Source organism: Agelaius phoeniceus, chromosome 5, assembly GCF_051311805.1.
Source record: "Agelaius phoeniceus isolate bAgePho1 chromosome 5, bAgePho1.hap1, whole genome shotgun sequence".
Lineage (NCBI taxonomy): Eukaryota > Metazoa > Chordata > Aves > Passeriformes > Icteridae > Agelaius > Agelaius phoeniceus.
The window spans coordinates 64174406-64201907 of NC_135269.1; the positions used below are offsets into that span (position 1 = coordinate 64174406).

The 27502-nt window shown below is 37.3% G+C and overlaps 1 protein-coding gene across 9 annotated transcripts in view; it reads right to left on the reverse strand.

Moving 5' to 3' along the window:
* Positions 1 to 27502, reverse strand: part of PCLO (piccolo presynaptic cytomatrix protein) — a 324118-nt gene that overhangs the window by 278805 nt on the left and 17811 nt on the right. For all 9 annotated transcript variants that reach the window (XM_077179156.1, XM_077179155.1, XM_077179152.1 and 6 more), the window contains exon 3: positions 24520 to 25914. In XM_077179156.1, coding sequence (XP_077035271.1) covers positions 24520 to 25914 — 1395 coding nt within the window. The remainder of the gene's footprint in view (positions 1 to 24519; positions 25915 to 27502) is intronic.

The following is a 27502-nucleotide window of genomic DNA, read 5'->3' on the forward strand; positions in this document are numbered from 1 at the left end:
CTACACTGCTTTTGCTAGGAATTGAGGTTCCCTTGTTGGTTCTCCTCAAGAATGATAGAGTCTCGGATACAGATGTCATATGCACAAGTTCAAAACAAAATTTCTGTCATCAAAATAGGATTTCTAGCCTAGTCACTTTAAATATCAAATAATTGAGTTTTATTGCTCATTTGGCCTTGAGTGTCCTCCCATTTTTTAAATTGAAACACTGTACATTGTAGTCTGTATGCAACAGAAGACTAAGCATATCAGTGTTCCTTTCACAGGGGTTTGAGTCATTATAAATGCATACAAATTAAAAATATTTTAGGAAGAATACCGTCCCCTCCATTATGCACGTGTATACGTAAGCATACAATAACCAACCTGTATCTGTGCAGCCTTTCCTATGTCAATCCCAAAAATCAATCCCAGGTGGCATTAGTTATTTAAATGACATTGACAGCTCCATGAGACATTCACAATTGTGCTCACAGTGAAGGGAGGCTCAGTGTGAGTCAGATAATGCCTGAATTTTGAGATAGTTGCTATTTGACATACCTTTTTCATCAGGGAGTACTATGTCAGATAGGGAGCTTCTCCTGCAACACTTTGCCTCCAGGAAAATAAGGCACATTATTTTGTACTATGAAAGGACAAATCTGATGAGGAAATTTATAACCTGACCTTAAGGAAACAGACAAACAGAAGTAAAATAACACTGAAGCTTTCTTCAGCCACACAAGGTTCCTATCTACAATTTCATAATGCAAAGAACTTTTACACTTATGTCCTTCAAGCCTATAGCAAAGCATGCATTACTTTTTTCACAATTATAATAAATTTATGTATTAAGGTTATCTACAACAACTCAGGAAGGCAGCCTAGAATTACTGAATACATCTGGATGGATTTTATGGACATTAGCAACTACAGTTCCAGGTAAAACAATAAATTGAAGCTCCAATTGCAAGCCTATGTTCTTCACACATCTTCCAAAGCAACACACAATATTTCAACTATTTGGTCTCTCTAAACTCAGTGATTTATAGAAGAATGTATTTAATCCAGCAATGGTGAGATTTAATAAATTAACTGTTGTTAGCTTTAAGCAAGAAGAAATCACACAGTACTTACTATGTTCTGAGTTGGAGACAAAGGATAATAGGCAGAAGAATAAGCACTATCCTAGAGCCCTAGGCAGGCTCAAAAAAGTTTTATTTTCACACATAAGACCCATACATTTGAACAGTACAAAGAAAAATTCTCCCAAGTGACCTCTTTGATGCTTCCAATCTCAAAACTCAAGATTGGTGTGAAATGTAGATGGAGAAAATAGAGATGGGATATGGAGATGAACCAGGTATCCCATCATCACTTCTACAAGCTGCAAGATGCTGCAATAATACAGGAACTGGGAAGTAGAGGGAAGAAGCACTGACCTTGTTCAGACACTCAAAGCTCTCAGCAATGCTGTCTTAGCTCAGCTGCCTACTGTCCCAGTAGAAAACTGCAGAAACTGGTAATAGAAAACAAATCCTTATCTTGATTTCAATATCACAGATCATATGAAGAGTTACTGCCAGTGGAAAAGACCCTGATGTGGAACTTCAAGGCATTTTGATTTCCTTTGCTCCTTCCTTAATCCAAACCAAAATGGCTTTTATACTGTTGTTTGTCTGTGACTTACTCCCATATTGATAAATTATCACTGAAACACCTGGATACTGCAGTAAGAACAGTTGGGGAATTTACCCATCTGCTACAGATTAATAACCATAAATAGGATAGAGCAAAACCAATTACATTTAAGTTCATACTACTTCTTAGCAAAAACTTTACAAAATACTGTGTAAAAGCTGGCAGCAGCAGCAATAACGAGTCCTCCCTATATGCAACCTAGAAGAGCAAGACAATTTGATTCAGAGAAACAAGAGCACAGAAAAATTCAGGTAGAGTAAGAACTGAGATGGTATTACATTTAAAAACAAGCCCAGTCAAAGGATAAAGAACATGAAAATGTTCATGAAGAGACAAAAACAGATTTAAAGAAACTGGGACAAATTATAGAACACTATTTTAAAGGTGTTATTAACACTTGCCACAATTGAAGTGAGAATGAAGCAAAAAATGAAACATCCCAAAATAAGCTTCCATTGAAAACGTCATATGAAGACTACTTTTCTGAGAGATATGCTATATTCATATTTTTCTAGATGTTTCATGTACACAGAAGATAGGATGTGGTCAATGTGTTTCAGATGACTAAAGCAAGGGGAAGGAAGACAGGGAAGAAAACACAGACAAGACCCCCAGGATCTCTGAAATTTCCATGAACCACAATGCTCCCCTGAACACAATGACAGCTAATAGTCCACTTGTCAGAACTTCAGCTGCATGGAAAATATACAAAATGAACTCAGGTGGTTTCAGTTCTCTCTAAATGCAAGTCTTGCTCCATATTCACAATTATATAATCATTAGTGGAGCTGTATTGGCATAAGGCTAAGTTTAAATGAAGATTAGTCACTCTGACTATGCTGAAGCATCTGTCAAGGATGTAATTTCATAGTGTTTTTCTTGGACCAAAGCCACACTTGCCACATTGGCTAACAAGATGGCTGAATTTAAAGATCATATTTCCTTGCAATTCAGTTGCAATAAAAGAGATAATTTTTATAATTACACTTGTAAAACAAGGTATAAATTTTTACGGTCCCATCCCACCACACATCGGAAGTATCACAAAAGAAGAGATGCTTTGCAAAGGCTGTTTGGTAATCCGAGGTAAAACTCCAGTCCTAGAGCCAGGAACATGGTCAAAGGCACAGGCAGCTGATATGGTTTAGGAGCCTCCTCAGCAAACAAAAGAAACGAGAAAAGTATCCACTCCCACACTGAGCTTTCCTGGAGTTTAGACACATTGGCAAAACAGCAAGCAGAGAATAAACTACAGCTACACCTGACCAGTTCCTGAGATACTTGGTTTAGCCCCATTCATATTCAAGCAAAAACAAGCTCTTGTATGACAGAATATTCCTGTGAAGAGCCAGTGGTTTTCATTAAAAGAAGCAAAAAATTAATACATCCGTAAAAACTCGGAAAATTGCTAGCATGAAACCAAGATCTGACAGTATGTAACAGTAGGTACAAGAAATGTGATAAAACAGACTGAATATATCCTGTGCTGGAATACAGTGCAGTGACAGACACAGCACAGACAGAGCAGAGGAAGAGTTATTTCGAGAACTTTCCTCTGAGCCTTGGGTTTGCTGCTGATCTGGAAGTTAAAGATCCTTACCTAGATACATAACTTGGCAACCAAAACCAGTAGTACAACACACAGAAGTAAGTTTTTCAAGTGGGTGATTATCAAAAGCTCAGTTTATACATTAACATAAATGAAACTAGACAAATGAGAACAGATGTTGTCTTGGGGCGATTATTTACCACTGCTAAAGCATAAAAGTGCAATAAATGTAGCTATTAGCATAGGAATGCTTTCATCCAGCTGAATCTCAACATCAGCTACATTACAGGAGAAAGTAATAAACCTGAAGGTACCTTTTTCTTCTCCACACTATAAAAACAACATACAAAGTGAAAGCAGAACACCAGAAAAAGAAACCTTTGTCTCCACAACCACATAAAGAGAAGAAGCAGTGCCAAGTACAAAGCTTTCACTCTACAGGTGAACTTAAAAAAAAAAAAAAGACAGAAGGGTTCAGATCTAGTGATCTGATTACAGACCCATTCTGAAAGTGATTCATTTTATTTGACCTTAACATCTGGAGTGTAAATTTCCTTTTTCTAAAGCCTAGTCTTGTCCTACTTTGTCAGAAAAAAAAAAGGCAACAACAAGACTTTGCAACCTATGGAAGAGGTAGTATTAAGAAATGGGTTTTTTTCCAAGTAATTCTTGATTTGCTGATTCAGTGAAAATCCCTTCTGTTTTCCAAGTTGTTTTAATTAATATGGTATTAGGATGAGTGCTATACATGGTGTTGAGAATGGTCAGTGGTCAGCTGCAGAAACCTTGAGTTCTGTTTTTCATCTTGAAGCTAGACTAAATCTTAAACAAAAGAATTTAAATTAGAATCTCTTTCTTTGACTCTGTGATGATTAGTAGGTAAAAGAATGGAAGTAGATGAAGACTTTGCCTACTCTTAATGAGGAAAAAAAGAAAAAAAACAACAAACCCAAACAATAGTGTCATAATCAAAATTTGGTGGCACATGAATCTTCAGAACAGTAAAAGAGAAAGTGGTTTGCTCATGAATCTGAGAGTCTTTACTCTACAGGTGATGGAACTTTTCTGCACTTTGCTCAGCCATGTGCCAGAGAAGATTTAAACTCAGAGATCATCTTCAATTACACTGGACACAGGCAGGAGAAATCACTTTTCTCAATTAGTCTAATGCAGCATTTAACACAAACCACTCTCTTACCCAACCTAAGATAACCTATATTACATAAACTGCATCTATTTTTATCTTGATTTCCATGGCATTTCTGATAATAGTTCCTCATGTCATTCAACTGATAAATAGCATATTATCACCAATTCTCAGTACTTTGTTGCAATAACCAGCTGTGCTCAATCCTGCACCTCTTCTGATTGTCTAAAATTGACTATGTTCACTTTGCAATGAGAATTGTTTTCCTCAAGGGCTCTGTGCTATTTATGTTCAATGGATACTCCCAGAATCGTACAAAAGCTCATCTTAAACACTTCCTCATGAAAACAGACAGAGAATACCTTTTTCTCTATTTCTGGAGGTCTTCCCTTTGTTTACATATAAAGTAATTGTCAAAGCCTCTTGGGAACCCTTCCAACATATCAGCCTATTTTTGAAGCACAGTCACAAAAACATATGTTTTGTGTAAAACAGGAATAAATTGCCAAAGACTTCTTGGCCTTTCAATCCATCACTATGGCATTAGAGCACACCAGAGTTCTGGCTAATCTAGGATTCATATGCCCACTACTTCCTATCCGAGAGAGTGTGCTGGAATTCATGTTTACAGCACAATAGTTTTTAACTAATCTAAATTCCTCTTTTTGACCATAAGATCATGCTTTTCCTTTGCTAGCAAGCTATTTATTGTACAGCACCTCTTTATGCAAAAGCATTATGGTATCCAACAATGGGAATAAACATACAAAACTGATTTGCATATTCACTTTTAGATAAACACACAGGATGAAATCCTAAAATAAACCTTTCAGAAAATCTACAGACATCTTTGGTCTACAAAATAGAGGTAGTAATGTCCCAAAGACAGATGTCTAATAATTTCTGATGATTTACATTCCTAGTTGGGTCAGAGCAGGATGTATAGAAACAACCAAAAATGTTCTCTCTACTGAGCATGAGGCATTGGGCAGCAAATATTCTGTATGCTGATATACAAGCAGATGGAGACTTTGTGGAGTTTAATAATTCCTATTTTAAAAGCTGTTGTCATCATTTATATTTCACCATCATTTAAAAACCACATCAAGGATTGTGCTGAGAAAAATGGAAAGCAGACAGAGCTGGCAGACCAGTCAATGACTGGAAAGAGAAAATTAAAAACATTGCCCAAGCATGGTCAGTTTTCAAATCAAGAGTTCCAAAACCACAGTTCAAGTCTACCTACAGCTAATGTTATGAGTTCCTAAGGCTGCAGACATCCACTTGGATGAAAAAGATGGCTTGCCTTAATTCAATGATTTAAAGTTGAATTCCATTCTCAGATACACTGGTGCATATGAGGAAAATTCTACTGTGTCAGGGAAGCTACTTCAGATTCCTACTGATTAAATGAGAAAAAATGATGGGCTGAAATCTGCTATCTGACTTTAACAGCTCAGAGAGTCACACAGAAATGTTATATATCTTTTCTAGGATAATTCTAATACCTCTCGTCTTGCATAAGGAAAAAATATCTGATAACCTAACAGTGAAACTTTCTGGGGGGCACAGATTTGGGGTACCTTGTCATACCTGCTGACTAACTTCCCAGTGTCTGGCGCTCATAAGTATTCACAGTGGTCTTACCTTTTAGAAGTGAAGGATGGTCAACAGTTGCCAAGGCAATTTTCAAATCTAATCCTGGGACCACATTTGGTGGGAAATATGCCTTTAGCTCCTGCCCTTCCTCCAGCTGAGCTGCAGCAAAAGTGGCATTATGGTGCTTGGCTGTGCCCTGGTGTGTGGAGGGATAGAATGTAAGAAAATAGTGCAGAAGGCAGTCTCACACCTGAGGAGTTACAGCTGTACTGATCACCAAAGATTAGGAACAGGCCTGCCCTTAACAGGCCACAGCTGTGTCCAATAAGAAGAGTGCTACAAAAGAGTGGGGTAGCTGGTGAAGAAGAGAGGTAGAGTTGGTTGTGCTGTGAAGGAGTTGGAGTTAGTACTGTGAGGAGCTACCATGAGACATCACCAAGTATAGGAACTTTGCAATGAGATGACAGCACTGGTGCAGGGAAAGACACCCAACTTTTGAGCCTAACCAGACATTTCATTCCTGCTCTGACTCAGTAGCTTCAGCCAGGCAGAGCTGGACTGGTCACAGGCTTTTAGGGAAAGGACCATGGATGTCACTGCTTCTGGCTGTTACACACAACCCAGCCCCCAAGACGGATTCTAATCTGTGATTTAAATCTCAAAATAAAAAATATACAATCAATCCACACAGAAATAGCAACTTCTATTCAAACTATTCCTACATACCAGTAATACATCAATGCTTCCTTCATCACCTTACACAACTATTAAGTCTTCGCTAAACATCAAGGTATTTGGGTTTTAAGAAGAATTGGATTTTGTTTTGGCAGTGGTTTTTTTTGGTTGGTTGGTTGTTTTTTGTTTTTGTTGTTGTTTTTTTCCTTTCCTAAAAATGAGCTAGAAAATCTCTTTAGCTTGTCAAGATAATTTTGTGTTTACCACATTAAAACTGTCTCTTTCACAACATTGGTTTAACATAATTTTTTCCCCTGCTATGCTATGTCATCATCTATTAGAGATAATGAAAGAACAAATGCAAATAAGTAGTCATTTAAAATAGTAACAGGCAGTAACACCTCTGTCAGGCAACCTTGGAATATCTGTCAGAATTTTAATCATCCATTATAATAGGAAAGTAAGTATTGGAGTAGTGATAAACACAACTCACATTACTTTTAATATTGAAGGCCAAAGTCTTTGCTATGGTAAACCAACCTAATCTCATAGCAAAGATACAATGTGATGTGTTGATATGCTAAGTTTGGCAATTCCTATATGAAATAAAGTTGAAGATGAATATACTTTATTAAATGTGACAGATACAATGGTGCCAAGTAGCTCAGCACAGAAGAACAAGACATTATCATAAAGTTTAGATGGGCAACTGCATTAACTTTCAAGTAAATTTGACTCACAGAGGCAATAGCTTTATCATCTCTGAGAAGCTGAGATGGTTTCTTATGGCTATCAGAAATATAAACTGCCATAACAGACAGGGTCTATGCCCGGACCAGGAGACTGCCAAAAAAGATTTGCATTAATATATGTAAACATTAAACCACAAACAGCACTGTAAAGGGCATATTTCAGTAGTTCTTTGCACTTGCTAGCTGTCTTCCAAAATATTCTGCATATAGTGTTTACAATAGGATTATATCATTCAAACAACCAGCTACACACATGGGACAGGATGCCTGGACCTCTGAACTCTGCTTCTACTCCAGAACCAGCATTCTAATTAGGCTACAAAGAAGGAATTTAGAAACACTGCACAACCATCTGTCTAGGAAAAGCAAAGCTTAGCTGGGATTGAAACTGGCAAGGGACATCAAGGGCAACAAGAATAGTTTCTATGCTAAATATGCAAGGAAAGGTCTGGACAACAAAAACATGGGCCCACTAATAAACAGGGTGGATATGGCACAGTTGCTATAAAGAACATCTGAGCACCCTGGGCTGTTTAAAAGGCCCATGGCCAGTAGATGTGTGCCCATTAGTTACTAGACTGCATCTAACACCCTGCATCCTGTGTCATTCTCCCAGTACCAAAAAAAGGGTGACAAACTGCAGAAAGCTCAGTAAAAAGCAATAAAGATGGTTACAAGCTAGAAAAACTCTCTTGTAAGGAGAAGGCGAGGGAAAGAGGCTTGTTCAGCATGCAGAAATCTGCTTTTCAGGAAACTAACAGAAACCGAAGGAGGAAACCATTGAGAAGACAGAGCCAGGCACTTCAAAGTGATACCCACTGAGAGGACAAGAAACTGCAGACTGAGGTTTAAACTGAATATATGGAGAACTTTTTTCACCCTGAGGACTTTGAAGAACTGGAACAAGTTGTCCAGAGATTTCATGCAGCCTTTGTTCATGGAGGCTTTCAAAACTAGATATTGAAGTCCTGAGCAACCTGGTGTGGTTTGTGGACCCTAGTTTGGACAGAAGGTTGGACTAGATGACCTACTGATGTACCTTCTAACCTCAGTCATTCTGTACCTGCAATTTAAATGTTTGTGTTACTTGTCTACCATCCCATGTCCCACCTGTTCTCCTTGCCCTGTTCAGATGCTGTTGCAGTGCACACCTCAGCTATGAGATCTTGCTGTTGCACTCAACACCCTTATTTACAGAGCCTGATCATGTTGGCTGCTGACAGAATTCAGTAGCATCACCACTAAGGCAAATGGAAGCACAAATGATCAATGTATATTAGCACTAACTCAGACTCCTGGTCATCTTGTTGATTTATTCAGGTTCAGAATCTATAGAGACACAGGTAGTCTTCAAAGGGCAACTTCAAAATTTATGCCTTCAGTATTGCTTCAATATGCCATTCCTCCAAATTTCACCTCCAAACTCTAATATTTTTCTCCTTCTTGAAATAATATGCATAGACTAAAACCACTTTTAATATATTTGCTTTTATGAAACCTGCTCTGTTGTCTTAAAAAACAACTCCCCCTCTTCTCAAATAATTGCCCATTTAGAAAATGGGCAAGACTTTAAAAGTATTGGGGAATCATTTAACTGCCTAGGACACATTTTCTGAATTTCACCATAGCAATTATGGGGGTGTGACTAAAGTTTCTAATCACAAACCAATTACATATTTTCAAAACTTCTACATCTATGCACAAAGAAACAGAGCAGTACCATGAAAAACCAGCATGCATAACTTCAAGTGATTGTACCACATTAGTCACCTTCTTAAAAGATTTCATACATCATCATGGTTTTACTCAGGAAGAACAAAATTTGTCACCTATTTTCTTAATAAGCTTTCTCTTTCTTTTTGAAAAGTTCAATCAAATGAATGGATCTCCTCATAGAATAAGTCACTCCTTCAAAGGAGTGGGACACAGCAGGACCCTACCCATAACCAGAGGACTGAAGTTGTTCAGATTACTCATGTGAAAGCTCTTTACTTGCAGGACTAAGGCTTGAACTGTAAGTTTCTGAGATTTCCTGAAAATCCTTCCAAGCCTGGTGAAGTAATGTTCAGGGTTCTAATGCCATATCTTTGAACATATCTGGAAATAACTACTAATGAGAGCCGAAGTTTCTCTCTTAGCTAATCAGTTTAGAAGATGAAGTTCTAAAATCCTAAATGCCACTATGAAAATATATCCCCACAGACAGAAAGCAAGCACTGAATCTGGTATTTAGTTCTGCTTCTTAAGGCTGACTTATTTCAGTCACATCAGTCAGACAACACTATTTGCTAAAACCAAGAAACATCTATTGATTTGAACAGTTGCTACATGATGCTGATTGAGCAATGCCAGGCTATCTGAAATCAGAGTCATTTCCATCAACTCTTGAGAAATAAATCAAGGAAAATAGCATTTATGTTACCTATCTGATTAATTTTGAAACTCCTTTCATCTAAAAGACATCACTGTTTTGTAACTCCTTCTCTTATCTCCCCTTCCACATTACTTCAGTCAGCTCAACAGGACTATGCTGACAGGCAACTTGTCACAAGAGTAGGTGCTGTGGAACTCCAGCATAGGCAAAGGACATCTCCTCCCCATGAAAGAATAAATGGAGAAGAAATTACTTGTGCTGTGCCTTTGCTTTCCATTGATACACACTCCATAACTAAACTCTTCTAGTTTGCAGGCTGTTGGTTCCATAAATTTTCCACCTGTGATGAAGAATGAAAGCCACTGCAAATGTTAAGGCAATTCTCCTGGTGAGCACCCTCCAGACATTACTTACAGACTCAACTTTCCCTCTTAGTAGCTTCCTGTGTGAAGAAATTTTAAAAACTGGATAGTGTGAGGAAAGTCTGTCCTCAAGAATTGAGTTTGTGGACTTCATAGCTTTTAAACTCCACTGAGACCAGGGGGAAAATAAAATTGATTAATTGAATTGATCAACTTGTAACTGATCACTGAAATCCATCCCTGTGACTGAACCTCCGTGATTTTGTGTCTTTATTTTTGCAGGTTGTGCATACCTCAAACATACACTGTTTTCACTTCCCTCATTTAGAATTACACTGGAGTGCTCATATGGGGTCCAAATCAAAATCCTTAGAAAAATGGACCTCCTGTATTCTCCTATGCACAAGGTCTTACTTGATTTTATTCTTCTCATGTATAGATAAACCCTTCAACATTAAGCATCCAAGCATTTAGTAGATCAGACTCCCAGCCTTTTTGACTGAACAATGAAAAAAGTTTCATCAAACTTAAAAAGAAGTAGTGATAAACTAAGATAATGATTCAGAGTCTTCATTGGAAACCAAATGGCTCACAAAAGATACAAATAAGTCTTTGAACGAATCACTTGCAATGAATCTTTGCACTTCCCTACATTTACCCCATCAAATATATTCTAACCACCATAAAATCCAATATGCAAAAATATACACACCATCTGCAGATACATAAGGAAGTTAAATCCAGCATGAATCTATGCATTTGAATCCCTAAATACTTCCATTATGTTTTATGATGTTAATAATAGACAGCATAGGGACTGAAGCCCAAAACTAAATCATGACTGAGATCACGTAGAGCCCATCTTTTTAATACTTGCACAGAAATAATTCCATCTGCCATATTCTGCCATGCTGAAGAACTGGCTTCTGGTTTGGTACATTTAGGAGATATAAGGAATATAACTGCAAGGAAATACACTTTTCTTAACTGGACTTATTAGTTTTTATTGCACTAACTTGCAAATCATCGTATTTTTGTCAGAACCTTCTTTCCACTTGCCTTGTTTCATTTCTATTAATGTTTTAAAAAATGGATCTTACTTTTTGGTAGTTAAATGTGACAGTCACATAAATAGTTAAATATGTTTAACTTCACAATCAAGTGAAAAACAGGCAATAAGAAAGACTGCTTTAAATGTCTGAAAATAAAAGGTGGAGAGAAGAGAATGATACTATAGCAGTGCTAGTTTTACAAACACAAAATTCAAGATGTTTCTCTTCTCAGACAGATTTAGTACAGCAGACTTGAAGTCAAGTGCAGAGAAATAAGTGATGCCAAGCAAACAGCAGATGAGAATTGTCAGCAGAAATAAATATTTTTATGTGAACAGAAACTGTACACATAAGGTACATTCAAAAATGTGAAAGGCCTTAGAAGGTGTGCCAGGGGAATGACCAGTTTCTAACCAGCACCTGACCCTATTCTATCAGCAAGTACACATTTTGTACTTAAAAATTCCAAGTATCACCTTCTTAAAACTCTGTCAATCTACTGACTTATGTAAAAAAGATTCCAATGCATAAGGAGAGGAACCTGTGCAGAGGAAACTGAATTGCCATTGCAAGGACACCTTGATTTTTCCTGTTTTTTACTACAAATATACAAACTTTAGTACTGAAAGGAACTAAACACTTTTCAGTCCATTGTTCAGTGATTTCTCACATTCTATGAAGTCATTTTTTTGTCTATGTAGGTAATAAGAAACTAATTAAAAGGGATATTAATACCCTGCAATGCACACAGAATTAATCCAAGTCATAAGGACAGAGCATGTGAACTGGAATAAAGCAAACAGAAGTGAAAAAGCCATCCAAGAAATGCAATCACTATCACAGCTTCAGACTCAGAAACAAAATTAGAGTAAATTTTCCTTGACATGCTCAGAAAATTATATCCTGCATGCTAATGAAGACCGACCCAAACATTTCACCCTGATTCCTGTTATAATTATAATATATCAATAATTGTTTGCTACTAATAATGAATTTATATTATCTCCTCTAGTATAATTTCATTCTAGCGATAATGCATCATTTCTGATGTCATATCCCTGGACCTAAAAGAAAAATGACTACTTATTTTTGAATAGCAAGTTAAGACCAAGAAATATAGATTATTTGCTTGTATAGAATTATTAATTCTATATGGACAAGCCATCCAAACAAAATTTAGAGAGCATGAAACACCTAATAAATCCTATTGGAACATAGGGATTAACTGTTTTCACATGCATAGAGGTTCAGAAAATAGATCATTACCGAAAAAATTTTCATTCCAGCACGCTTCAAAGCTCTGCAAATTACAGGGTGTTTTTAAAGCCTTACACTTTACAAAATGCATCCACTGATTCAAGATACAACAACAGAAGTTCTGCACCTGGAAAACCAGCTACTAAGTATTGAAGTTACCCCATTAACCCTAAAGTTTTTTTCTCCTCCACTGCTTGGAGCAAAAAGAGACACTTAAAAAATGAAAATCATTAATGTAAAAGGTGACAAGACAAAGGAGACCCATAGTTAATGGAAGATAATTTTAAATACAAATAACAACACTTTCAGCATGTATAGAAAGGAAGTTGATTTAGGAAGAGGAGACAGTGGAAAGTGACATTTATCTAAACTGATTCAAATATAAATATTCCAGACATACAGATCAGGTTCAAAGTTCAACTCTTGGAACATCCTATGAAACTTAACTTGGAGGTTCTGTCCTAACCATTCCTTTCCTCCAAAACAGTATCTATACCTTTTGCTGTTGAACCTGTTAATATAACTTGGAGAAGTCAATGCACACCTGCCATGGAGAAGATCTGCTAGGACATATTTTGTAGATATATCACAGTAATCCAAAATTAGCACTTTATAGAACCTCTGTCTGTGTCAAGTTCACTGATGTACAGTGACTAATGGCCAGTTTAAAGTTAGTATTCCTTAGCACGGACTGATTCCTTCCTCTGGACCCCATAACTTTGCCTAATATGCATAAGTTGTGTTTACAGCAAAGTGCTTCACCTCACCCTGCTACCATGGTGCTGAAGACACCACACATGTATTCTGTGCCCTTGAGCATGGTATCAAAATAAGGGGAGGCACTGAACAAAAGCCAGGCTTAAATACTTGCAACATCCTGGGCTGTCTTAGTGAGGAGCCCAGCCAGCACATCTTGGAGGTGAATATTCCCCTGTTCTCTGTACTGCTGGGAGAGCTCTTAGTCTAGTTCTTGACTTCCCAGTAAAACAGAGACATGGAAATACTGGAGCAAGTCCAGTAAAGGGTCATGAAGATGACTAAGGGTCTGAAGCATCAGTCATATAAGGAGAAGCTGAGAGAGCTGGAAATGGGGAAACAAAAGGAGCCTACAGAGAAGGCTCAGGAAGGTTGCCTCAATGTGTGCAAATAGCTGAGGGGAGAGTGAAAAAAAGATAAAAACAGTCTCCTCAATGGTATCCAATGAACAGAAAAAAATTTCAAATTAACAAAAATTCAAATACTAAGCATTTAATTTATTCATTTAAGTTTGTTTGAATTCAATTCCTTTAAATAATTATTATTTTAACAAAATACTTATAAAGAAAAAAAAGGAAAGTGGCCAATGATTGTCTAAAAAGGTTGTGGAGTCTCCAAGTCAGGAACCAATCAAACCCTAACTGGCCCCAAGAACCTGCTTCAACTGACCCTGCTTTGGGCAGGGATTTGGACAGGATGGTCTACTCTGATTTGTAGGTAGAGAGAGTTTCACCTTGCCCTTTACAGGTACTAAAGACCTACCAATCCTTACAGCATCAAATATAACTTCATTTTATCCTGGAAAGATGACAAGGACCAAGCTCAAAAGAGCTTAAGGAACTCATCAGGGAAAGTGCATCACACCTTAGACCAACACCTGGAACAGGCAAATTTACCACATCAAAGCTGAAGCTTTCTGGACTCCAGTTACCAATAACAGAGAATAATGTGAAGCTTTCTTGACTCCAGTTACCAATAGCATAGAAAAGAAAGCAAGGGGAAGGACGAGTATGAATTTCACTGACATCGCTAATTATGTTTGTAACTAATTGTAAAACTTTACGTATTCAAACATAAGTTCCTAAAGCTAAAATGTGCATTCATTGCACCTCATGAAAAATACATTGACCAGATTTGTCATTTGAAAGGTGACAGAGCAGTAACACAATTCTTATAGGTCTAGAGAAGAAGCAGCACAGCTGAAGTATTCAAAAGGATGACAAATCAAATGAGAGATCATGTTTTGATCAGGAGATCCTTCTGCTGATAGGAGATACAGAAGAAAAACAGTAGTGCTCTTCCTCTTTAGAGGTCTGGCATAACAGTGTAATTGAGTCCCAGATATACTGGGCACATGACTTCAAAAATTCACTGCACAGCACATTGCAAGTGTTCTTGGCTGCAACTGTCAGGAAAAAACAGAAGTGCATTGTGTGTCAGCACAAAGGTGCACATAGAGAAGCTCATGAAAGAAGTTTAGTCCTCTTTAACTTGTTCTGTAATGAGACTTTCTCAGTCTTACAAATGTCATACCATGACATCAACCTTGAGCCACATAAAGTAGAAAATACATAGTGCTTAAAAAAACATCTAAGCAGAGTTTGATTTTATTCTGAGCTTTTCCCTTTCCGTAGGTAAAGTTAAACTTTACAAAAATCAAAATACTTTTAGAGGTAGTGAGAAACTTTAATTTAATGTCCACTTCTGACTTTTAAAGAAAAATAGAAAATTCGCCTATGAAACACCAAAAAAAAGAGCCAGAAGGTAGAATATGTTTAAACTTTACTGTTTCAGCCAATTTTCAGCGTCAGACTGACCTTTGAGAAAAAAAATATTTAGTGCACATTTCAAAACAAAACTATTTTAGAAATAACAGGTATTTCAAGCACTCCAGTCTTTTTCCTCCTGTAATTCAAAAGCAAGAAGAGAGCATCTGAAGTTTGCTATATGCCCAGGCTGGTTCTCTTGCACTATGTCAAAGTTCAATGTTTCAGTGAAAATTGCCATGGAATAGATGTGGGTAAAAAACATTTATGCAGAAATTTAAGAGTTGGTGTGTTGGTTTGGGGGAGGGTGAGGAACAAGCATATCTGACAGCTTACCTTGACAGTAAAGGACCTAATATCCTGCTCTAAATGTACAAAAATATAGTTACTAACTGGTATCCTGAAGACAATAGCTAAGAGTTTGTCAGCAATCAGAAAGAAATACACCTTCTTCTTATATAAAAGGAAATATGCAAAACTTAAGATCACTTAACAAAGTGGAACCTCAAAAAAAATCAGATATTTGTACTGACGTATAATGGTGAGGATCAGAGTTACGTCAACATCTTCAGTGATTATGAGAATGCCATCGCAAAACCAAACAAAAAAAAATCACAATAGTATACTCCTTTTGGATGCCAGGAAAGTGGTCAGAAATCCCTCCAAAATATTAAAATATTTTAACTACATCTGCAGTCTGTAGCACAATTATTAAGGTAACTACAAAAAGTAACTGAAAAAGTAAAAACATGCATTAAAATAGTATGCATAAGGACAAGATTTCATATGCTCAATTTCTAATCTCTATACATGACAGCTGGACCCTTTCCAATCTGAAGGCTGTTTGCTAAGGAAAAAAAGAGGAAAAACAAAAATAAAACCCAACAACAACAAAGAAATTTACTAACCTAGAAATACTAAAAACAGAAGACCACCAGATGGTCTTTCAGTCTTGTCCTTAGAAGCCTAAGTTACCTCACTGTCTGAGTGATTTCATTAACCTCTAAAACACAGGTGGAAAACTAATACACCTCATCATTCTTCTCAGTGAGTGTTCTGGTCTAATACAACCTACTCTTACTTTTTTCTCTTTCTAGTGATGCAAAAATAGATATTTTTCCCCCTTTCCCCCCAGTTCAACAGCATTTTGTGTAAAATTCAGCCAGAACAGTTCAGCAGCAGCTAATCCCCCTCCTCAACATCAGCCTGTGACCTCCTGTTTCAAATGCTGCCAGACAGCATCTCCAGCAGCTTACAGGCATGAATCTAATCCTTTCCACTACTACATAATGCCTTAGGTTCCCCTCAGCCTCCATCCTTACTCTCAGTAATACTGCAGAAATCAATTTAATAGATACATGACATTCAATCTAAAGTCACATTTGTTCTCATTCTGTCCACTGAACTATTTGTTTTTCAGCAAAATAAAAATAATTACTGTCTCTTTAAATGACACAATCTTTTCATTTACTCACGGAGAAATATTAATGTGTAGAATACAAACAGAAATCAGGCAAATGCCCCCTCTTGCTCATTTCATCTTTTCCTTTACATCTGAATTTTTATTTTTACAGCTGGCCACACATCTTGCAAACAGTTAAAACTAGTTGCAAAATTACTTTGATTACACTCATGTCATCCCATTAAGTCTAAAATCACCCCACAGTAGTGGAAAACAAGGGATTTTATAGAATTTATTTGTGTGAAGTGTTGACCTTTCTTTACCAATATGCTGCTGTGGTGTGACAACATTTGACTTTTGGTCAGCAGAAACATGACATGAAAATTTAACATATGCAGGAATTGGAACTTAACTTCTTTAACATAAATAGCCTTGTTCTTCAATAAATGAGACCACAAAATGGATGCAAATATTTAAATTGAAAGTATATTGCCTTCTCAGAATATTATTAAATACTACAATATCTATCTGTCCTGTTACACTCAATCACAGTGACAAATATTCAGGGAAAAATATCCTGGTTTTAGACACATAAAATCCTCTGATATTTTTCAAAATGCTATGATTACATTTTTTCCTTGGAAGAACACCAGCTTTTCATAGTCTTGGAATATTAAAAAAATTCATTTGAAGCTCCCCTCTATTAGGGAATCCATCAGAACACCAAAACTACATGAAGGTTCTTACAAAAAGCTAAATGCTTTATATTTTCATGGTCACACAACTTCTGACAGTGTCTCCAATACCATTTCATGAATGTGCTCAGAAAGCATAGAATGCCATACCTGGCCACCAAAAAACCCCCAAAATTAAGGCACTTAACATACAGATAACATAACAGATTTTGTCTGTTTGCTTAAGATAATCTGGAAGTGGATCACTGGGTCTTATATTGACATTAACTAAAACTCACAGCAATAGTTAAAGTCTCTAAAGTATGTATTTTTGTATCTCAATAAAGCATGAACAAAAAGGGATAATGCTGTAATGGAAAAGAAAAACATGAAATACCTTTATCTCAAGAAATAAATTCTCTTTAAATTACTATTATAAAGTTGAGTAGAAAAATTCAAAAAGCTGATACCAGCTTAGCTTTCAAAGGACTTCTTCCTCATTCAATAATGGGACACCAACCAAATTTCTAATGAAGTAACAGAGAAGAAAATCACCTGGCTCAAGGCCAGGTCAGTAATTTTCCTGATAATCTGTTTTACATTTTTGACTCCAGCTTGACTGTCTCTAACAGACATAGTCTATAAACGATCTGCACAGGAGAAAAATAAACCACACACAAAAATCAGCACTGGAAGCTCTGCATTAATCACTCACCTAAGAATTTCATCTTTCAGAACTGCAAAGGCATCAAGATGGAATAAATGTATATAAGTAAAGAACTCATTGCAAATTAATTCCAAGTGGATAAAAAATAGGCAGATAGACAGGAGCTGTGTGTGCCAGCAGCAGTGCTGCTGCAGACATCCCTTTGGATTTCACACTACCAGTGGCCATTACCAACATTAATAAAAGCCATCTGGCCTTACATGGATTTATGTCTATATCTCATTGTTGGTTTCAATGGAGTTCCTTGTTCAGAGCAGTTATTTGGAAACTTTTCGAGACAAGAATAAAGGAAACAAATAGCAAGCAATTAATCATGGTAATAGTCCTTCCAAAGGTCACACTATTACTTTGAGCAATGAGACCAATCTTCACTCCTTGAATTTCATTTCAGGGAGAAAAAACAAACCTAATTTTATGGTCATAAATACTGAAAGGGAAAATCAACAAGAATGCAATCTTGTAACTCATGCGTTGACTAATAACCACAGAGATCTCAGATGCTTTGCTTTCAAATATTGTCCCAAGATCACATTCAGAAATAACCCATCAAAACCTGACTGCCAAAAAAATGAAACTGCATTAGTGTATAATTTGCTCTGGAGTAAGCAGCCCCACTGAAGTGCAAGACACAAGTTCAGAGACAGTTGTGAGAAAGTAAGGATGTTTTCATTCCCGTCTACAATGGAATGGATGATGGAGAATTCAAACAAAACCATCACAGACATCTACTGAATAGGTTATTTGGATGCAGTGGTTCACCTTGTTGAACCTTGAGTGCAGAATCATGGGGTCTTGGAGGAAATTGGGAGACAAGAAGCTTGATTGCACCATGGCAGAAACAGGCTTGAGATGACAACGAGAGTCCTGAAGTCACATGTCTATTTGCAGGTCTGTATTTTGCATATAAAACCATTGAAAAAGAAATAAACTTGGCAAACCACCACCACATCACACTTGACCATGATCAGGCTTTATTCTTGTAATTAATTTAAGTAGCTGTAGCTGATATGCTTAATGCCAGGCAGTACTGCCTCTGGTTGAACTAATCTCAAAGACACACCTAAATCAGACCCCATAAGAGGTTTCCACATCTGGACTTCAAAGGGGTTTAAACAGAAGTGAGACACTGCCCAAAAGGAACAGCTCAAGACATGTGCAGAAGACAAGAGTTCAGGCCTCTGTAAAATCATCAGGCCAAAGCAGGGTTTTTTGGAACAGGTTTAGCTGAGGCATCAGAGAAGGACATGAGCTCCTAACATCCTTACAAGTATTTGTCTGTATTGAAGCACTTAAATGCCTCTGCAAATGTGAAACACCAAAATGTAACTTTGTTGAAGAAGCTTAAGCTCTTCAACCTTATTTAAAAAGTGAATTCAGGCATTAAATTTTAAAAAAAAATATTTATCTGTGTTCAATTTTGACTACATCATCCATCAAAGAGTCATTCCATATTAGCCCTTCTATTTCCATATTAGCCCTTCTATTCTGTTCATATACACAATATATGTGCTTTATAGGCAAAATGGAAGAGGTGAGTCATTCTGCTATGAAAAATATTTCCATTTCAATATTTTTGTCTGTCATGCATATTGAATAAGTTAAAAAGAAAAGTAAGATACCTAATTAGAAGTGAGATTAATTTCATTCTGACAGTCAAGAAATACAGTGGGGTTTTTATCATCTAACATGCACTCTGTTTTTCAATGCCAGATTTTATCTTTCAAAGTAATAATTATCAGTAGTTTTAATATTTTCTCAATTATAAAGAATTATCATTTAATGGATAAAATTTCCATAAATGTTAAGGAGTACATTGTGTTAGCCTATTATGTTCTGTATTATTTAGTTACTTTATTAAACAGTAATAGCATTCACTTTCTTACAATCAAAATTTTAAAAGGTGCTTTAAGGGGAGAGGGAAGAAGCAGAGAAGATAAATTATGCAACTGAAAGGAGTGATTGTTTTTCTCTTTGTCTCTTTAGTGCAAATTCTTCTTCACTATGTTTCCCAGACACCATCTGTTTCCCAAACAACACATCACCAAACATAAAAGAGAAGATAGGAGCTCCTTACAGGAGCTAAACCTGCCAGTTTGCAGAGCAGTCTGAGCTTTTTCAAGCAGGAAATACATGACAGTACAGAGCTGTTAATTAATTAAAGATAGGCAATGGGTGTCACCTCAGATGGTGCAGTACACTATTTTAGGGATTTTCATTAGAATAATACATGGATTATTACTTTTTAATGTTACTGCACACTGTATAAAAAGTCCAAAGCACATTTGGGCATTTAACAGCAGGGTTTGATTCATTTAGATAAGGTTTGGGGGTTTTTAAAAATTATTTTTTAAAGCCTGATTTTGAAGTTTGAGTATAAGGGCACACTTACTCAGACCCTCAGTCCATTTAAAATATCAGTGAAGTCTTGGAAAAACAGAATCTAGGAGAATTATTTACACTGGTTGCTTATCCACCCATGCCAGTTGCCTTTCTGCAGGATTTTGGGAGGAGGTAGAAAAACACAAGATGTATCCAGGTACATGATACCATGCCACCACCCTTCATCTCCAGAGAGGCTTATATCAGTTCCAAAATGCTATTTACTGCTACTTCTAGAAGTTCATACTGGAAGAGCAAGGTACCCATTTTTCACCTGGTTATGATATGGAGTTTAATGATGGCACTGTGCTTACTTTAGAAAAAAAAATCATTTAAATTTTTTATTTTCTTTCTCTCCATAGTCTGTGGGAACAAGAAAAAAATTATTTAGTAAAGTCTCATAAGTAGGAGTGGCAAAATGAGTTATCAGAAAAACACTTAAATTCTTTTGGCAAATGATACAACTATTTCTAAAACAGAGATATATAAGAATATAGATTGGACAGAAACCATCAAGCTTTATAGATTCCTGTAATCATATCCACAAAGACAAAATGATTTCACACAGAATACATGTGTCATAATAAACATATTAAGAAATATCACTGTAAAATTGTTTATATTATGTATTCTGATCATATCTCTAACAGATTATATCTTTTTCAAACAACAAATCCTTACCAAGTCAGAGATATGATGTGTCTCCTGCCCTTCCCCAGTTCTCCCCATCCTTCAGCATCATTCCAAACTTTTCTTCCCTTTCCGTAGCCCCAGTAATTTATTTCACACATGGAGCATTCTTTACTTCCCAGTGCCTTTCCAGGTAATTTTATAGCTATCAGTAGACTAAAAAGTGCTTCTGTTGTTCTCCAGGTAGTTCTATTAAATTAAATCCATTAGCATGGTCACATATACACACTTCACATTTTCAACTCTTTCTGTTCATAACATGATTTTATTAAGATGTTATCCTTCATATTGCCCACATAGAATCTAAAAATCTTATTTTTCCTTAGTTTTGCTTTTAAACCACCTTTTTTTTACATTTTATTACTGCATTAATTTATCACAGGTTCTACATTCCTGACCTCAACATATTTAATTACATTATAGACAACCGTCTCTGCTCCTGCTCAATATTCTGAACAGTTCACTGAGTTTTAAATGCACAAAATGGTCGTTGCCACACATTTCATTTCTGGCTTCAGCAGTTGTGATCTTGTGCTTTGTTACTAAAAATAGAGCTGCTTCCAACTACCTGAGCTGAAAAGCTAATTACAGAGCTGGTAAACAGTTCTCCTCCCCATTGAGCAAATGGCAGAATAAGGAGTCTGCTAATGCACTAGGGCTCCCATGGTCCTGTGGGTCTCTGAAATCTATCAAGTGTCATTTATTTAATCATTTGTGGCTGTTTGCATCATGGATAAATTACCATTTAAGTAAATAACTGTTTGACTGTTGTAGCAACAAATCAGGGAGAAAAAGAACAATCAGCTCATTTTAAGAAAATGTATTCTGGCCTAATTCTCTGCTTGCAGAAATCAAAACAATTTCACTGAAGTAAATAGCATATTGTTGATTTTGACTAGGTAAGAGTCTAGTTATATTTTCTGCAGTAGAGGGGTTATTAGAGGACTGACTGTTTGCAGCAGCTTAAAGACTTTCTTGATAGTTATTTCTGTCACATACAGACAAGAACAAACAACTGCTACTGTAAGAAAGCACTTTCTTCCCTTAAAAGTACTCTCAGCCCAGTCTGCAGTACAGCAGCACATTGGCTGGAAAAAATTCCCTGCTGAGAGATCTGAAGGTAGAAGTGCCCATGGGGTTTAGCTGCTCCTCTGCATTTGACAATGAAACACTGGTTTCCCTGTTCCATTGGACTGATCCTTATCATGTAGCCTAATAACAAGCTTTGTTGGCAACAAGAGTTCAGCCATCACTCAGTCAATAAAACTCCACTCATTTTCAGCCATTACTGAGGGAACAAAATGTAGACAACACATAAGCAACTGTCAGAATAACTGTGATACAGCTGCACACCCAAAGCAAAACTAAGATTATGTTTAAGATGCAGTATATTTATTCATCCAAAATCACTTCTGGGGCCAAGATAGCATATAGCTTCTGGAATTACATTTTTTATCTGAATGCACAGTATAGGAATAAAAGAACCAGGTAGAAAACCACCAGAAAGATCAATTTTAAAAAGCATTTCTATTTCTCCTTCCTAAGTCCCAAAGAAAGAGACAAGTAAATAAAACCTCCAAGACAGCACTGAACACATTAGAAGAATTTGGTGGACAAAAAGAGTATGCAAGTGAGCATAAACTATTTGCTCACCATCATGGTTCTGTCATGTAAAAGGTATATACTATATACTGTGCATCCAGGGACAGAATTGCTATCTGACCATAAATGCATTATTTACACAGCACATTGGGAGATGAAACTATGAGCTCCCTGCTCTGTCTGTCCAATCTTTATGAAAAGGAGAGTCAGGATGCTCTCAGCCAAGTAAACCACCCCCTATTGTGAAGGAAAAGTACATTGCCACTTTCTAGCAAAAGTAAGTGGAAAAAAGAAGACAAGACAGAAAATGTGGACAGAGGTGGAAATGTGTAGTAAAAGGAAGAAAAATATGCAAGCAGGAGCCAAAAGAGAAACAAAGAAAGGCATGAGGAAGTCAGACTAAGGAAAATCATTCATATTTCAAGCTCTGGATATTTTAAAGAGCAGAATCAGAGGGGATCTTCTAAAAAACCAGTGATGGAAAAACAGAAACTGAGTATCAGCCTTCTCATCTTAACCAGAAGAAACCAAGGTACCATGTCTGCACACCAAAGGCAGTCCCACAACATCACAACTAAGCCAACACTGAAGAAGACAAGTCATGCACCAGGACTTGAGTAGCTGTCATTTGAGCAATGTTTCACCAGAACTGACACATCTTGTTTCCATGGTTCTCTGTGTATGCATACTACAGAGCCCCTAGAGAAAGTCATTAGCATCTTTCACAATTAAATCCATATAATTGTGTGTGTGTGTATTCACAGACTTGGATAATGATGGAGTGTGTGTGTTTGATGGTATTCAGTGCATAAACAATGTTAAAAATCAACTGAACCCCAATTTTCAATCCCTGATCAATCTTCTTCCTGCAGTTTCAGACATTTCTTTCTGACCTAAATGACCCAAAATGCATTAGACAACATATTCATGTGTTGGATAAAATGTGCTTATTATATTAGAAAAAAGACCTCTCAAATGACAGTATATTCCAGAAAATAATACACAAAGAAAGGCATATGCAAACATCATAAGCAGTATTTTCCCTGCAATATGCTATTTCTTCACACATTTATTCTCACCTTAAGACAGAGATATGATATCCTTTAACCCTGGCAGTCATTTGTCATTTATTCATTCAGATTTCAAAGGCAGAACACCAACTGCCACAGTCCTCATGTGCTGCACAGACCAACTTAAACACTTCAGCTACTCACAAGTATTTTCAGTTGGTCTGCTTCTGTTGAATTAAACTTGCCAGATTCATAGGGCAAATAAGATGTGCCTCCACCTTTCCATTAAGCTAGGATAAAATTTCCAATCCCCTTGTAAAAAAAAAATTACATGGAGAAAGGAAAGATAAAAACATGCAATGCAAGGAAATTGTTGAAAATAAGTTGTGTAATTCTTTTAAATATGAGTAGCTGTCTCAGGCAATCACAAAAAAAGCACTTCCAAAGTGACAGTCTTTAATGAATGAAGTAACTTTGTGAGCCTTGTATTGTTCTTGCCAAAAAATTACATCTTTCACCACACAGGTATCACTCAAACTTCAACCTTTCTAATGAATGCATTAGCATATGCAAAGACTCCAGAGCCAGAATGAGATTGATAGAATAAATTTATCATGTATTAACAGGAGGGAAGGGCAATAACTAAGCATTAACACATTTCTTCATTCAAGAGTTTTTTGGATCAGAGGCACTGGTTAAAGAAGCACAGATTAGGAGACAACTCTGAGGTATAAGAAAAAGCTTATAACAGACAAAATACAGTAGTTTGCTGTGTCATAGTAGCACCACTTTCAAATGAGTTCATAACCACATCTGCTTATGTCTCAAAGCCCTAGCAACCACCTCTACGAGACCTCCTTAATACACCAAAAATTCATCAGTGCTATCTGACAAGTAACAGTTTCATACAACACAACTACTTAATTTTAAAAGACTTCAGATGAGGAAATGCTCAATAAAATTTCTAAACAATTCAAAAGCTAAAACCAGCTATTTATGTCTCCACAGCACAGGGAACCTGTAAGTAGGAACACTTATAGGGAAAATATAGATTCCATCACCTTACCTCAGCTATGTGCGGCATTGGGTTAAATCCACAGAGATTGCACACAACTTTCTTGCACTCAGTACAGGTGTTAAAGTTGGGGGGATCCTTAGAACCAATATTTAGTGCAGTTTTACAAAGAGGACAAGACATTTCAGGTTGTTTAGCTTTCTCTGGTTCCAACATCCCATCAGGTTTCTTAGCTTCAGCAGCTTGAGGCTTGCTATCTTTAGCCAAACCAGGTTTCTTTTCTAAATCAGATCCTTTAGTTAAAACACTATCCACTTTCGATGGCTCTGATTTTTCAGGAGGCTTGGCTTCTTTCTTTACAGGAACAGCTTTTGGAAGAGGCTGAGCCTGAGCAGCCTCTTTGGGGGCTGCTTGAGGGGCTGGAGGCTGGGGTGGAGGCTGGGGCTGCTTTGCTGCAGGACCAGGTGGAGGGGGGCCCGATGGCTGAGACCCTGTCTGACCTGCTGTGGAAATTAAATTTGAGGCCTGGCTGAAGAACGAAGCTCCAAATCCAAAGAGTTTCCCAGTAACTGTTTCTTGTGGTGTTGTAGGCTGAGGCTTAGGGGCATCAGTGATGCCTCCCAGGTTAAGGCTGAAGCGCCTTGACTGCTCTGGAGTTTTCTGAGGTGGCTGGGGCTGAGGTGCAGGCTGTGCTGGCACTGGCTTGGCACCTGCCCCTGCCTGTGGGCCCTTGGGAGCTGGTTTTGTATCAGGCTTTGGGGCTGCTTTTGTTGGTAACTTTTTAGGCTCATCTTTTGTTTGCGTTGGCTCAACAGGCTTTTGAGCTTTAGCATCTGGTCTAGCCCCAGGCTGAGATGCAAGCTTGGGATCTGACTTCTGCCGGGACACTTGTGGAACAGGTTTGGAATCTGGTTTATCCCCAGCTGGATGTGTGTCCTGGGATGGCTTTGCAAGCTCAGGCTTTGGGGAGTCAGTCACTTTCTGCTGAGTTGGTGGTCTGGGGCCTGCCAAATCCTGCTTCTGCTCTGGCGCTACAGAGGTAGATACAGTGTCTGCCGTGGGCTTCTGTACACTGGGTTGTTTTTGCTTATCTTCAGCCTGTGTTGGCTTGACTTGATCAGATTTTGGAGTGGCATCTATTTGCTGGGAAATTTCAGTGGGTTCTGCACGGGGTTGTTTTGATTTTACAGGAGGAGACCCAGGCAGGGGTGTTTGCTTTTTTTGTGGAGGAGGTTTTTTCGAATCTGCTGACTGTGAAGGATCAGGTTTTGGAGTTACATCTTTCTTTTGAACAGGCTGTGGCTGGGGAGATGGTTTAGCTGTTGATGGTGGAATGGGTGTCTTCTGTTTGGGTGCAAGTGGCTGTGGCCCAGGACCATGACCTGGTCCTAGGTCACCTCCCAATGTTCTTTGCATCTGGCAGTTTAAACAGAGCCATTCATTGATCTGAAAAAAAAAAAGGCAATTATAACTAAGATAAGACAAAGTTAATAAAATAAACATAAGTTATTCTAATATAGGACTTGCTCCAATATTTTAAAATTCTGTGTAAAAAGGGAGAAATACCACTAATAATGTTTTGCAATTAACATGCACAGCTGATTATTTTCATTCTTCTCCACATCGCTGTGAGTCAAGCTATCACTGAGCCCATGATTCTAATGGCTTCACATTCAGTTTACACACAGCTGAATACTGGAGGATAAAAACCCATCAGAATGAAAAAAATGCATTGGAATTTCATGGGACCCAATGAGTCATTTACAGCAATGATTTGCCAGAATAATGACAAATACTGCTAAAATAGTTTAACACATCAAGTCTGCTGACAGAAAACAATAATCAGAATTATTAAAACACAGTAAATGCATAATTATCTTTAAGCATACATCTATCAAGCTCTTAATGCAGCTTATGCTTTTGGTAATGGTTTAAATTACAGAGCACAGGTATTGGCAGTACATATGTATCCAATGAATTAGCCACAGAGGTGTGTAAACGGTATAAAACAGACTTTTGAATTACCACCAGTTTCAGGGGGCAAATGTTCATCTAAAATCAGTGATGAGCTTTTCCTGAGCCCTGATGGTATTTCAAGAGCCATAATCAGGTTTCTCAACTCCTTTGATATTAGAAGTTTCTAGGGTAATTACTGTATACAACAGGGCCCTCTTGTCACACAGAGAAGAAGGAATAATGCAAATAATGCATGTTTCTCATCAGTTATAGTACCTCACAACTTTAAAACATTTTTTATCATTCCCAAGCAGTGTTATACGAGAGGGAAACCATATTTCTGATAAGCCCAGCTTCACCATCTGAGACAGGATCAAATTGCCTAAAACATGTGGTCACATGCTACTTTCCACACTTTCCATCACTAGCAGAAACATTATAGGCAGCAAAAATGCCATTCAATATGGTACAGAGTCTCATGGGCCTCCACCTGCAGGAGTATATTTAAGCAGGTCACTTTTAGCTCTTCTCCTATTCTTTAGTCTTTGTGTGAAACTCAAGAGTGCCAGCTTCAGCACTTGCATGCACCACTGCAACAGAGGGAACAGCAAGTAGGAGAACACACAACATAAGTCTCTTTGCCCTTAAGGGTGAAGATTCCTGGATGCTGTTTCTCACTCAGGACTTGATGGTCTTAGAGATCTTTTACAACATGACTGATTCTGTGATGTTATGAAATCTCTACTATACACCATGGAACAAATCCAGAGGCACTACATGCAAAGAAAAATTTTGTCCGTGTAATATCAGAGCTCACTGGAAGAAAGGAGCTCTGATATCATGGACTGAGGCAATGAATTCATTCTTTTTGTGTGCCTTGCCAGCCTTGTGTTTTTGTAGCAGCAAAAATTGGATGCAGCTCCCTAAAACACAGTTATTTAAATTATTCTGATAAACATGGTGTAAATACACACACTGGAATATAAGTTCACTATTACTAACAGCTTCACAAAGTGATGACAAATTTTGGCCTCAGCTGTAAAGTTGCATTCATAGTAAGGCTGCACTTCCATTTTCA